Source organism: Gekko japonicus, unplaced genomic scaffold, assembly GCF_001447785.1.
Source record: "Gekko japonicus isolate JY-2015 unplaced genomic scaffold, Gekko_japonicus_V1.1 scaffold759, whole genome shotgun sequence".
In the NCBI taxonomy this organism is placed as follows: Eukaryota; Metazoa; Chordata; class Lepidosauria; order Squamata; family Gekkonidae; genus Gekko; species Gekko japonicus.
Window position 1 is genome coordinate 392,568 of NW_015176473.1, and position 14,571 is coordinate 407,138.

General features: G+C 49.5%; 1 protein-coding gene across 1 annotated transcript in view; it reads right to left on the reverse strand.

The window, feature by feature from the left end:
• Positions 1-5,460: 5,460 nt before the first annotated feature.
• P3H2 (prolyl 3-hydroxylase 2) overlaps positions 5,461-14,571 on the reverse strand; it is a 57,438-nt gene continuing 48,327 nt past the window's right edge. Inside the window, exons 13-14 of the mRNA XM_015427165.1 lie at positions 9,802-9,942; positions 5,461-5,567 (exon numbers count right to left, since the gene is read on the reverse strand). Of these exons, the coding sequence (XP_015282651.1) occupies positions 5,475-5,567; positions 9,802-9,942 (234 nt within the window). The 3' untranslated portion in view covers positions 5,461-5,474. The remainder of the gene's footprint in view (positions 5,568-9,801; positions 9,943-14,571) is intronic.

Consider the following 14,571-nt stretch of genomic DNA (forward strand, 5'->3'; position numbering starts at 1 on the left):
CAGCGGTCAGTGTGTGTGTGTGTGTGGGGCGGTATTTGTGAATTTCCTGCCTTGTGCAGGGGGTTGGACTAGATGACCCTGGAGGTCCCTTCCAACTGAACGATTCTATGATTCTAAGTGTGCATGCACACGAAAAGCTGATACCCAGAATAAAACTTTGTTGGTCTTAAAGGTGCCCCTGGACGCAAACTTTGTTATATGTTGGACTAGAGAGCCACTTTGGTGTAGCGGTTGAGTGCGCGGACTCTAATCTGGGAGAACCGGGTTTGATTCCCCACTCCTCCACTTGCACCTGGCTGGATGGCCTTGGGCAAGCCATAGTTCTGATAAGAGCTGTCCTTGAAAAAGAGCAGTTTTTATCAAGAGCTCTCTCAGCCCCGCCTACCTCACAAGGTGTCTGTTGTGGGGAGGGGAAGGGAAAGGAGACTGTAAGCCACTCTGAGACACCTTTGGGTTGTGAAGGGCAGGATATAAATCCAATCTCTTCTTCTTCTTCTTCTATAATGCGACCCTGTTGGGGACCCCTGATCTAGAGCTGTATGTTGTAGGTATGTAGGGCTCTCTTTTGGCTCTGCTCCTGCAGAGTGCAGGGGGTTGGACTAGATGACCTGCAAGATCCCTTCCGACTCGTAACATTCTATGATTCTATAGTGCATGCCACAATTGTACAAAATCTGGAAACGGACAACAAACACAAATTCTTCAGTGCTCCAGAAACAAAGTGCCTTAGATGGGGTTATACTCCCCTTGAAATGCTGGGGAGTGCTGCTGGAGACCGTTGTCACCTTAGAAAACTGGGTGGCTGTTATGGCTCAGAGCGTGTTTGCCCATCTCCACCTGGTGCGTCAGCTGCGTCTGTTCCTGGGTCAGTCAACTCTAGCCACAGTGATCCATGTCTTAGGGTGCGGTCACACGCGCCATATAAAATGGGGGTGGGTGGGAAGCGAAGCTATTTCCTCCGGAAGATTTGACCTGCAGTTGCAAGATCACACCTCCCTTTGAAGCTGTGATCAGATACAACTGCAGGTGAGTAGTTTTTTTCCGTGCCGTGTATTTCCCATGCACTTAGATGAAGAAGAGAAGAGATTCATACCCCGCCCTTCACTCCCCAAAGGAGTCTCAGAGCGGCTTACAAACTCCTTTCCCTTCCCCTCCCCACGACAGACACCCTGTGAGGTAGGCGGGACTGAGAGAGCTCTGACAGAAACTGCTCTTTTTCAAGGACAGCTCTTGTCAGAACCATGGCTTGCCCAAGGTCATCCAGCAGGTGCAAGTGGAGGAGGAGTGGGGAATAAAACCTGGTTCCCCCAGATTAGAGTCCGCGCACTTAACCACGACACCAAAGTGGCTCGATGAATCACCCCTCTGCACTGAGGGCTCCCTATGGAGTTTGCGATGATGCGCATACTGCGAAGGGGGGGAAAACAATGAAAACACAGAAAACAATGGCACAGAAAACAATGGCCCGATCAGACCATCCCAACGGCATGAGAGCGCACTGGAGTGACCAGACACGGGAAAGTCAGTCTGTGGTCCGTTGCAAACTGTTTACTACTGGATTTTCTCCGGTGTCTTCTAACTCCGCTTCTGCAGCGGAGCAGAACAGGTTGCCGACAGGTGAGGCGTGTTGTCTGACCATGCCCTTTAAATCCGACCGGCATTTGCACCTATCTCGGGTCTAATTATGCGTATGATCACGGCCTTAGTTACGCCTAGACTGGACTACTGCAATGCACTCTACTTGGGGCTACCCTTGAAGCTGCAGCTAGTGCGGACTGCTGCAGCTAGACAGCTGGTCGGGCCAGCTATCAGGAGCATAGGTTCCCAATACTATAGCCAGGGGACATTCCGTAGAAAAAGGGGTGCAGGAGCTCATTAGCATAACTCATTTGCATATGCCACACCCCCTGACATCACCGGAAGTGTGTCAGAAGGCAACACCCACCGCTCAGGTTCCACTGGACTGTTTTCGATTGCTAGTTATTTGGAGGGGGGGTGCAGATTTGTCCTCGCAGAGGAAGGAGAGCTTGTGCCTGAATAAAACTTGGTCTTAAAGGTGCCACTGGACTGTTTTGGACTAGCGGGGCAGGGGGGGCTCTGCAGCTTACCTGGCTGCTTCTTGCTCTGACTGAGGGCTGCTGGGAGCAGGGTGTGGGGCTTGTTGCATGTGCCTGCCCCCTGGGCTCCTTACTGCCGGAGTTCCGCTCCTGTGCGCTCCCGCAGGAAATGATCCCTGACTATAGCAATTACACTGGCTACCAATCCGCTCCAAAGCTCAATTCAAAGTGTTGATTTTGTCCTTTAAAGACATCTTCTCCCCTATGTTCCTGCCTGGGAATTAATATCACAGGGAGAGGCCCTCCTGGCGGTCCCATCAGTGAAAGAAGCTTCTTTGAGGGGTACACAAGACAGGGGCTTTTCAGTGGCGGCCCCATGATCACGGCACAACCTCCCCAGGGAGGTACACCTGCCCCCTCCCCCAGTGTCGATCTTCAAGACGCAGTTGGAAGACAGTTCTATTTAGGACTGCATTCGGATTGATTGAGCTTGTATTACTGTATTTTTGTATTACAAAAATCCTAACTATAAATACACATTGATGGGGTCTGAACTGGCAGAGACTGATCAAGAGAGAGATCTTGGAGTTGTAGTAGATAACTCACTGAAAATGTTGAGACAGTGTGTGACTGCAATAAAGAAGGATAAAGAAGAATAAAGGCGGCTCTGGGTCAAGTGATGCTCTGTATTCTTGGTGCTTGGGGGGGGGCAAGATTGGGAGGGCTTCTAATGTCCTGGCCCCACTGCTGGACCTCCTGATGGCACCTGGTATTTCTGGCCACTGTGTGACAAAGAGTGTTGGACAGGATGGGCCATTGGCCTGATCCAACATTGGCGTCTCTTATGTTCTTATGTTCTTACTGGCAGTCCTACTAAGTGGAGTTTTTAAAACTGTGACTGATTTCCCACATCCGCTGCTCTGCGCTCGCTCCTCTCTTTGTCCTGATGGTACGTGTCAGTTTCCCACTCGAAGTCGCGCGGCCGCATTCTGACCCGCGGCTTCACCCGATTTTGCCCACGGTTTTGTAACCCTCAAAAAACAGGATCACGAAACCGTGGGGGAAATTGGGCGAAGCCGCGGGTCAAAATGCGACCATGCAGCTTCAAGTGGGAAACTGACACGTACCGTCGGGGCAAAGAGAGGAGCGAGCGCAGAGCAGCGGCTGTGGGAAATCGGTCTGTGACTTTTTAAAATTGTTGTTTTCATTGTGTTTTATGATGTTTTCTTTATCTTGTGAGCTGCCTTGAGTTCCACGGGGGAGACAGATGCTAAGAAACATTTTAAATAAATCAAATCAATTTTTTAAAAAAAGAGTTTCCTGACTCATGCTTCAGTTCTTGTCCGAAATTACTGAGAGCCCAGACAAAAAGAGGACACACGGCTCTGTTCTCCGAGTTTCCTTTTATTCCTCCTGGCTTTAGATACAACACGAAGTCCCGTTCGGCTTCCCGATAGCAGGTAAGCTTCTGGTTACTTGCTGTGCCTGGAATGGACTCATCCTGATGACGCTGGAGCGGTTGCAGGGGATGTTACAGGCCCGTCAGTGGCTGGTTTTGCAAAAGCCACAGAGACATTAAGAACAGGCAGTCGCAGCGAGTCTGTGGTCCGGGGAGAGACAGGGAATATCCCACAGGACATATTCCTGAGAAAGTCCCATTGAAACAAAAGTGCGCTATGGGACTTGCGCAGGAGGGAGCGCTGGTGGATTGTGGCCCACACTGAGTGGCATACATGTGTGCCGTCTTCATTTTCCTGTTGAAAGATCGTACAGCTCCCAGGAAGACCTTGTAATGTACCCGAGCCGCTGCCGATTCCTGACCCCATACTTTCTCCAGCGCATCGCCCCCATGATCTTAGGCAGCTGCCCGCTGGAACCCCTTTAGCCAGGTAAGTGACTCCTCGGCTGTCTTTGTACCAAGGTCTCCGTCTTGTTGAAGAAGAAGAAGCAGAGATTGGATTTATACCCCGCCCTTCACTACCCAAAGGAGTCTCAGAGCGGCTTACAATCTCCTCTCTCTTCCCCTCCCCACAACAGACAGACACCCTGGGAGGTGGGTGGGGCTGAGAAAGCTCTGACAGAAACAGCTCTTTTTCAAGGACAGCTCTTATCAGAACTACGGCTTGCCCACGGTCATCCAGCAGCTGCGAGTGCAGGAGTGGGGAATCAAACCCAGTTCTCCCAGATTAGAGTCCGCGCACTTAACCACTACACCAAACTGGCTCTCAACCAAAGCCCCCCAGCCAGGCACTGGTCAAGCCAATTTCTCTTTTCAATACAACTGTGTCACAGCACCAGAAACATTCAGACCATTCTCTGGGATTTAATTCCATATGCGACCAACGACAGTCATGTACCCCCCCCTTCCCATAGACAACAATTCCTCCTTTCCATGGGAAGGTTAATCGGGCTCATCATCCAGTGAGGTTCAAGACAAAAGACAATAAAATAGTTCTGCATTCAGTACATGATTAACCTCTGGAACTCAGTGCCACAGGATAACGGGAAGGCCAGCAGCAAAGCTGCATATCCGAGAGGATGAGATACACTCATGGGGATCAGGTCTGTCAAACGAAGAGCCATGTTTAAGGACGCCATACTGGAGTACCAGATGTAGACGATAAAGACTGGGGGGGATGGCTCTCAGCAAGCCGTTCAGCTTGTGACCACCTGCACAGGCACCCAAGTCTTCTGGCCACACACAGAGCGCTGGGTGAAAAAGGGCCATGTTTTTCCCCCGGCGCACCACGCACAGCCCTTTTAACCTTCAGCCCACCTTCTCCCCCTTCTTCAGTAATTCGAGACAAGGCCGATTTCGCAAACTGTCCAAGCGAGCTGGATTTGCACGCAAAACTCAAAACCAGATTTTGCTGCCCGTGATGCAATGGCCTGGGTTCTGTTGGCAGACAGGTCAGATGCTGCGAGCGACCCAGTGCGTGCCAGGGAGGGTGGGCTCCTCAGGGGTTTAGCTGCAGAAACATTTTCGAAACCCGGGGTCTCAGTCCCAGCACGGCTGAAAGTAAAACATCACCAGGGGACCATCTGGGAGAAGAGGCATGGCTTTCGGAGGCAGAGAAGCCGGCTTCAGAGGCTGGGAGGGCTCTGAAGAGGACAGACGCACCAGGCAGGGGAAGTCATAAACAGGCTGCAAGGCAGAACGGGGATCTGGAAGAGTGCCAGAGAATTCCAACGAGAGACTCCCGAGAACCGCCAGGAGAAAAAACGGTGTGAACCGAGAGGAGGACTTTTATTTCTTCGGCATACCACCACCACCACCACCTCTCTCTCTCTCCCTAGTAAACCTGTCCATTAACTTAGACCGAGGCTTTGTACAAAAATAAAAGGTTCTGATAAGATTTTAAAACAAATATTAAATATATATATATATATATTTAATCGTGTGTCCGTGGTCCTGGCTCATAGCTCGTCTTTGGGGTTGATGCCCTGTTCGCTGGGGCCGAGAGACTCCTGGTTTAACGCCGCGATGACCTCGTCGGCTTGGATCCGCTCCTGGGGAAAGGAGAAACAAAAGGCGTAACAGATGGAGAAATTGGGGGGGAGGGAAGAGAGAGACAAGACATGGCAGGTATCGATACAGCTCTGCCGTGTCCAGTTCTGGAGACCTCACTTCACAAAAGGATGTGGACGAAATGGGGCGGGTGCAGAGGAGAGTGACGAGGACGATTGTGGGGCCTGGAGACCAAGGAGCCCTGTGAGGAAAGGCTGAGGGACTTGGGAAGGTTCAGTCTGGAGAAGAGGAGGCTGAGGGGGACACGATTGCCATCTTGAAGGATTTGAAGGGCTGTGTCACTTAGGGGAGGGCAGGGAGCTGCTGGCAGCAGAGGAGAGGACGCGCAATAATGGGTTTAAATTAAAGACGGGAAGGTACCGGCTGGATATTTAAAAAAACCTTTTTACAGTCAGAGTTGTGCAGCAGTGGAATCAGCTGCCTAGGGAGGTGGTGAGCGGGGGTGTGCATTCAGCTTTGCTGAATTGAACCTTCCCCCCCCCCCCGAAAATTACCTTATTGGAATTTGGGGGGTATTTGTTAAGATGAATCAGATTCTCTAATCTGATTTGGCTGGCCGATAACATGCTCCCGAATAAAAGCTGATCTTATTCGGCTATTATTTGGTGGAGTCAGGTAGGGAAGGTGTCAGTTTCAGTGAAACTGACCAGCCCTGTCTTCCAATCTCTTCCTTTCCTTAGCTTGCCCGCAGCTGCAGGGCGCCTCGGGAAGCTGATCTGGGGAGCCAGGCAGGCTGGGGAGGGGGTGGCATTTAAACATGCCTCCTCCCCACCCTATATTTCCTTCCTCAGCAGCTCAGCTGCTTGTACTGGTCAATTTCACTCCCCAGCTGACTGGCAGGGAATGAAACTGACCAGAAGTTGAGCCTGGGGAAGGAAAGGCTTCAGTGCCATTCTACTCTATGGGGACTTTCCCCATAGGGTGTAATGGTGCCGAATATATTCAGCAGTACCGATTTTTCCCGAACCCCAGTATCTTACTGATATTGGGATTTGGGAATATCCGTTTATACCAATATTTTTTCGGGCTTGGTTTAACACACACACACATATTTTGTGTGTGTGTGTGCGCACCCCTAGTGGTGTGCTCCCCCTCCCTGGCAGTCTTTGAGCAGCGTCTGGACAAACATTCTGCTGATCCTACACTGAGCAAGGGGTTGGACTAGATGGCTTCTATGGTCCCGTGTGATTCTAGGACCCTGTGATCCTATGGTACACAGACCAGCTGGATTTGAGACCAGCAGAACCTTGGAGGCCAACCAGATTTGGGGGGCAGAAGGTTCTGGAACCTGGCGGGAGGTGGTGGGAAAGGAGTCTTCTCCAGAGTGACTGCTGAGCCTACGGAACCCTCTCTCCAGAGAAGCGGGCCTCACTCCTTCCCTGCTGGCACCGAGGAACCGGGTTATAACTTCCCAGCCCCTCTATTGGAGCTCCTCGGTGCTGCCAGCTTGGGCTTCTGCGTGACTCAGGAACTTGCGAACCTTTTCAGCAACTGGATCACCACTGCCTCCCTTGTTTTCTTGTGGCTGCCAGCTACGGAATACACCACGGGGATAGATTCAGGTGGGTCACTGTGTTGGTCTGAAGCGGCGGAGCAGAGTTCGAGTCCAGGGGCAACTTTAAGACCGACAAAGTTTTATCCAAGGTATAAGCTTTTGTGTGCAAAGCACACATCTTCAGATATGGAAACCGGTCACGGTGGTTCAAAGGTGGGATCAGCTGCCTAGGGAGGTGGTGAGCTGCCCTTCACTGACAGCTTGCAAGAAGAGGCTGGACGAATATTTGTCAGGGATGCTCTAGGCTGGTCCTGCATTGGGCAGGGGGTTGGACTGGATGGTCTCTATGGACCCTTCCAGCTATATGATTCTATGATTCTATGTAGAAATGGAAGTTACCAGTCCATACATACAGGCAGAGGGTGAGCAGCAAATTAACCCACAACATATTAAGGTTGTTTGGTCCTTGCATCTGTCAAACAACTTTAATAGGCTGTATGCTAATTTGCTGCTCAACCTTTACCTCTATGTATGGACTGGTAACTTCCATTTCAATGTAGCTAAAGAACTGTACATGCACATGAAAGCTTATACCCTGGATAAAACTTCGTTGGTCTTAAAAGGTGTCGCTGGACACTTGAACCATGGGGACGTTATCCTCACCACGTCCACAAGGTGGCGGCAGCGCTTAAAGAACTTCTTTAGGAGCGTGTTTCAGAATCCAGGGGCACTTGAAGCATTTCAGGCTGGAAGCTGACCAAAGTTTCTGCACGCCGAATGGATTCTCTACCACTGAGCCGCAGCCGCGCCCCAATAAATAAATACACATGAAGCGACTGAATCAGACCCTTGGTCCATTTAGTTCAGTACTGTTTACTCAAATCGATAGTGGCTCTACAGGGTCTCAGGCAGAGGTCTTTCACATTATCTTTTATCTGGTCTTTTAACTGGGGATGCTGGGGACTGAACCTGGGACCTTCTGCGTGCCAAGGACATGCACTGCTACTGAGTTACAGCCCCTCCCTGCATAGAGAAGTAGTAGAGCAGCCAGATAGGCGGTAGCCTAGCCTTCTATCTGACAGGTTAGCTTTCTACCTGCAGGGGTTGGGAGGAGGGAGGTCAGAAAGCATGCAGGCATGTAGTAGTAGTAGTAGTAGTAGTAGTAGTAGTAGTAGTAGAAGAAGAAGAAGAAGATATTAGATTCATACCCGCGCCCTTCACTACCCAAAGGTGTCTCAGAGCGGCTCACAAACTCCTTTCCCTTCCCCTCCCCACAACAGACACCCTGTGAGGTGGGTGGGGCTGAGAGAGCTCTGACACAAACTGCTCTTTTTCAAGGACAGCTCTTTTCAGAACTATGGCTTGCCCAAGGTCATCCAGCCAGGTGCAAGTGGAGGAGCGGGATTATCAAACCCAGTTCTCCCAGATTAGAGTCTGTGCACTTAACCACGACACCAAACTGGCTGACAGCCTTTCAGATATTTAAAGAGAGCCATCATGTCCCCCCTCAGTCTCCTCTTCTCCAGACTAAGGCACCACCTCCCTAGGCAGCTGATTCCACCTGTGGACCACTCTGACCGTGAAAAAGTGTTTCCTAATATCCAGCCGATACCCTTTCTGCAGGTAATTAAACCTGCTGCTTCGGGTCCTCTGCTGCCAACTGGAACAGCTCCTTGCCCTCCTCCAAGTGACAGCCTTTCAGATATTTATAGAGAGCCGTCATGCCCCCCCTCAGTCTCCTCTTCTCCAGACTAAACATCCCCAAGGCCCTCAGCCTTTCTTCGTAGGGCTCGGTCTCCAGACCCCTGATCATCCTCGTCGTTCTCTTCTGCACCCTCTCCATTTTGCCCACGTCCTTTTTGAAGTGAGGCCTCCAGAACTGCGCACAGGACTCCAGGTGTGGCCTGACAAAGGCAGTATACAGAGGGGCCGTGACCTCCTGTGATTTCGATGCTGTGGCCCTTTTAATACAACCCAAGACTGAATTTGCCTTTTTTGCTACCGCATCACACTGACTGCTCATATTCAGTTTACAGTCCACCCTTACCCCAAGATCTCTTTGGCATACACTCCTCCTCAGAAATGTATCCCCCATCCAGTATTGGTGCTTGACATTTTTGTGACCCAGATGTAATACTGTGCTTTTATCTTTGTTGAATCGCATCCTGTTCGCAACTGCCCACTTCTCCAGAGTATTCAGGTCTTGTTGAATTTTAACTCTATCTTCTTGGGTGTTTGCTACTCCTCCCAATTTGGTATCAGCAGCAAATTGAATGAGTAGCCCTTCTACCCCTTCATCCAGATCACTGATAAACCAGAGTGTCTCCTTCTACTCCCAACAGCGGTCCAATTTCCTCTTTTACCTTGCATTTGCTTCTCACATATCTGTAGAAGTTTTTCTTATTGTAGCGAGCCCCCCTGGCCAGACCCAACTCATACCGAGCTTTGGTTTCTCTGATTTTTTTCCACGTGTCAACATCCTTCTTGGGCTGGGGTTTCCAGAACTGAATTCAGGACTCAAGAGGAGAACGCACACCACCAATGGCACTGTTGGCGCTTCTGTGTGTGTTAAGGATGGCTGCCGCTTCTCCAGAAGAGGTCTTATCGCATCCTGGGTGCAGCTGTTAATCTACTCCCTCGTTTACTGGGCGGATCTTTTCAAGAAAACAACTTTGGTACAATCCGTCCCATCCAACTGCCCCCAACAATGGAAAACTCACCAGTTCCCGGTAGAGTGGATTTAGGGTGAACCACAGAGCGACGGCGCACCGCTGACCCTTGGTGACGGCCTTCACGCCATGAGGGTTCTCCCCGCCTGATGAGAAACTGATCATCCGTCCGCACTTTGGCTTGATGGAGGCCTGTCAAATATCAACAACATCGTCCTCGTAATGACACTCAAGTAACAGAGCAGGGTTGGTACTTGGAAGTGAGACCACCAAGGAAGGCTCTGCAGAGGAAGGCCATGGCAAACCACCTCTGCTTCTCACTGGCCTTGAAAGCCCCTTCCTGGGGAAGCTATGCAGGGTCGGTACTTGGAAGGGAGACCACCAAGGAAGGCTCTGCAGAGGAAGGCCATGGCCAACCACCTCTGCTTCTCCCTGGCCTTGAAAGCCCCTTGCTGGGGTCACCATCAGTCGGTTGCGACTTGACATGACAAAACTGGGGGGGGGGTGTCTTCCACCTCTACCATGTCTACCATTTTGTAGCACTTGATCAATGCCTAAACCTGGATTGTCTGCTCCAACTATGAAGCCTCACTGACGCTTTATATATTTTAAAACACTTCTGTATGGTAGGCAGATAGAGGGGAAAATAGTTCAAGGTGGGTAGCCATGTTAGTCTATCTGAAGCAGCAGAAAAGAGCAAGAGTCCCGTAGCGCCCTGAAGACTAATAAAATTCGTGGCAGGGGAGGAGCTTCCCTGAGTCACCACTCACTTCGTCAGATACAGCTAGAATGTGAGTCCACCTGTCCTATATATTGGAAAGCGGAGTGGAAAACTGGAGTTGGAAAAAAATGTCATTCTGTGGATTCGTAAGATGTTATCGACTAAGTGTAATTTCCAGATGAGAACAGTAGATGGCAGGCGAGACTTAAAATTTCACGTTTAGAGTTAATAATTTAGTACTGTGCCAATTCATTTACACTCACGCACAAATACGCACACATTTATTTACAACGTCATGTATTTCAATATAGTAAATAAACAGTGGTTTCTACGATATTCCCAAATCATCTCTACTGCCAATATCCAAGAATGTGTTAATCCCACAGCCAGTGTGGTGGAGTGATCAAAGTTTCAGTCTAGCATCTGGACGACCCAAGTCCCAATCCACACTCCATTCTGGAGCTCGCTGGGTGACCTCAGGCTAGTCACACGCTTTCAGTCTAACCTACCTCACAGGGTTGTTGTGAGGGTAAAATGGAGAAGGGGAGAATATCGTAAACCACTCTGGGTCCCGATGGGGGGGGGAAAGGCGAGACATAAATGAAGTGAATTAATAAACAATATACCTAATTACTGATCATTTGGAACCTTTACAAACAACTCAGTGGAATAAAATGAACCAGCTGGCATTTCAAGCCACAGTTGAAGGTACTCAGTGGCAGTGGCCAATTAAAAAAAAAGTTTAAATAAAGTGCTGCGGTATAAACATATATTTTGTCGAAGGGTTTCACGGCCGGAGCTCATTGGTTGCTGTAGATTTTCCGGGATGTATGGCCGTGGTCTTGGCATTGTAGGACTGGAGTTGTGTGACTGGCATCCTCAGAGCTATAACACAGAAAGATGGAGTACTCTCTGTGTCAAGGTGAGAAGAAGAAAAACGGTAGGCAGGTAATTTATATCTACTCAGGAATGTGGGGTAGGGCTGATTCATTATCTTGTAGGAGTTCCCCAGGCTATGAACATGCTGATGGAGGAGCTTTCCTGAGGAGGTTATTTTGTATACGGATTGTTTCCTGAGGAGGTTCTTTTGCATGTGGATTGGCTGTTGAGGTTCTTATCTTATCCCTCTGAGGATGCCAGTCACAGCTACTGGCGAAATGTCAGGTCCTACAATGCCAAGACCACGGCCACACAGCCTGGAAGATCTACAACAACTAATAAACAGATATTAACACTCCAGAAGAAACGGAAGCGAGCGATACCTTAAAGATGAAAAGGAGGTTTTTTTTATTCTAGCATTACTTTACATGGACTAGAATCCACTTCATCACACGCAAGTTGTGGGGCGACCGGCCACTGGTCTATCTGAAGCAGTGAAGTCCAAGGAACCTCCCAGTTGAAAGCAATATAGCATATACAAAGCACAAAAGTAAACTGGGGAAAACGCTAAACAATTAAACACTCACAAATAATAATCAAATTATGACTTAAAGTGTAATATGTCAAGATCTTATAAAGTAATACCTACACTATTGTAATCCAAATATAGCAAACTCCTGCTTATTACAAAATATCTAAGTGGCAAGTATAAATCCAAAAATATCAAAGATTACCAAAATGTATAATGAACACTCCGGAATGAACTTTGTTTTGTGAATCAACATCTTCAGAAGCCAACTCAGATTTAAACAACAGAATAAATAGAAGGAACCAGGGCTCTTTTTGTAGCAGGAATTTCTTTGCATATTAGGCGACACACCCCTAATGTAGCCAATCCTCCAAGAGCTTACAGAGCTCTTCTTACACTCCAAAGGCACTCCAAAGGGATCTGTCAAGGATGGGCAAGTGGGCGTCAACATGGCAAATGGGGTTCAATGTGGCCAAGTGCAAGGTGATGCACATTGGAGCCAAACATCCTAACTATAAATACACATTGATGGGGTCTGAACTGGCAGAGACTGATCAAGAAAGAGATCTTGGAGTTGTAGTAGATAACTCACTGAAAATGTCGAGACAGTGTGTGATTGCAATAAAGAAGGCCAATGCAATGCTGGGGATTATTAGGAAGGGTATTGAAAACAGATCAGCCAATATCATAATGCCCCTATATAAATCAATGGTGCGACCTCATTTGGAATACTGTGTGCAGTTCTGGTCACCACACCTTGAAAAGGATATTATAGCTTTGGAAAAAGTGCAGAAAAGGGCAACTCGAATGATAAAAGGGTTGGAACACTTTCCCTATGAGGAAAGGTTAAGGCGCTTAGGGCTCTTTAGCTTGGAGAAACGACGACTGAGGGAAGACATGATTGAGGTTTATAGGATTATGCATGGGATAGAGCAGGTAGAGAAAGAGGTAATTTTCTCCATTTCTCACAATACAAGAACTCGTGGGCACTCAATGAAATTGCTGACCGGTCGGGTTAGAACGGATAAAAGGAAGTCCTTCTTCACCCAAAGAGTGATTAACACATGGAATTCACTGCCACAGGAAGTGGTGGCGGCTACAAGCATGGATGGCTTCAAAAGGGAATTAGATAAGCATATGGAGTAGAGGTCCATCAGTGGCTATTAGCCACAAGGTATAGATAGGGGCTCTGAGGCAAGTGATGCTCTGTATTTTTGGTGCCTGGGGGGGCAACAGTGGGAGGGCTTCTAGTGCCCTGGCCCCAGTGCTGGACCTCCTGAGGACACCTGGTGTTTTTGGTCACTGTGTGACACAGAGTATTGGACTGGATGGGCCTTTGACCTGATCCAACATTGGCGTCTATGTTCTTATGTTCTCTTGGAGGATTGGCTACATTAGGGGTGTGTCGCCTAATATGCAAAGGAGTTCCTGCTACAAAAAAAGCCCCAGAAGGAACTAACAACACCTTACATCTAATTTCTGATAAGTGAAAGGAATGAATAACACCTTATGTGATGTATGAAGTTTTACTTCTGAAGAAGTTGATTCATAAAACTAAGTTCATTCCGGAGTCTTCATTACGTATTTTGGTAATCTTTGATATTTTTGCTATTTATACTTGACACTTTGATACTTTGTAATAAGCAGGAGTTTGTTATATTTGGAATGACAATAGTGTAGGTATTACTTTATGAGATATTGACATATTACACTTGAAGTCATAATTTGCGTATTATTTGTGAGTGTTTATTTTCCCAGTTTACTTCTACTTGAAGCAGTGAGCAGTGATGCACAAAAGCTCCTCCCCCGCCACAAATTTTGTTAGTCTTTAAGGTGCTGCTGGACTCTTGCTCTTTTCTATGGATCTACAAGCCCAGGGCCGGCTCGCCCACCAGGCGAACTACGTGCTCGCCTAGGGCGCGCCGGCCCTCAGGGGCGCCAAACTGCACCCTGCCCCCCGCCACCGCCCTAAACGGGTGATTGCTGCCGCCATGGGAAGGGACCAGGGAGGGGAGCATGGCCCTGCAGCAGCTGAGCCCCCCCTCCTGGCGAGAGAGAAAAGAAAGGCGGCAGGGATCGAGGGTCTCTGCCCGCCCGCCCCCCCTCTCTGTGCCCAGCTGAGGCAGCATGGCGACGGCCAGGGGGGACTCGCCGCCGCCATCAGAAGCAGGAAGACATCCGGCCGGGTTGCAGGAGGCGCCGCCGCAGCTCACCTGCCCTCCCCATCCCCCCTGGGGAGGGAGGAGAAGGCGGCAGCAAAAGGGTTTCCAGGCCCCACCGGGAGACTGGCATCTGTGCCTCACCTAGGGCGCAGAAACACCTCGAGCCGGCCCTGTACAAGTCCACATTCTCCAGCAACAGAACTCTGGAACTCTCTCCCTAGGGAGACTTGTCTGCCTCCCTCTATCGGTGTCTCTCGCCAGCAGGGGGAGACCTTTTTGTTTCTTCTGGCATACCCACAATTATGCTTCCTGGCTCGCCTTCCAGTGCAGTCTGTTTTAGTGTTTGTAACTGAATGTTACCCTCAGGGGTTATTTCCCGCGGGAGCCCACAGGAGCGGAGCTCCGGCAGTAAGGAGCCCAGGGGGTGGGCACATGCAACAAGCCCCGCCCCTTGCTCCCGGCAGCCCTCAGTCAGGCCACGAGGAGCAAGAAGCAGCCAGGTAAGTTGCAGAGGTCGCGCCGCAACCACC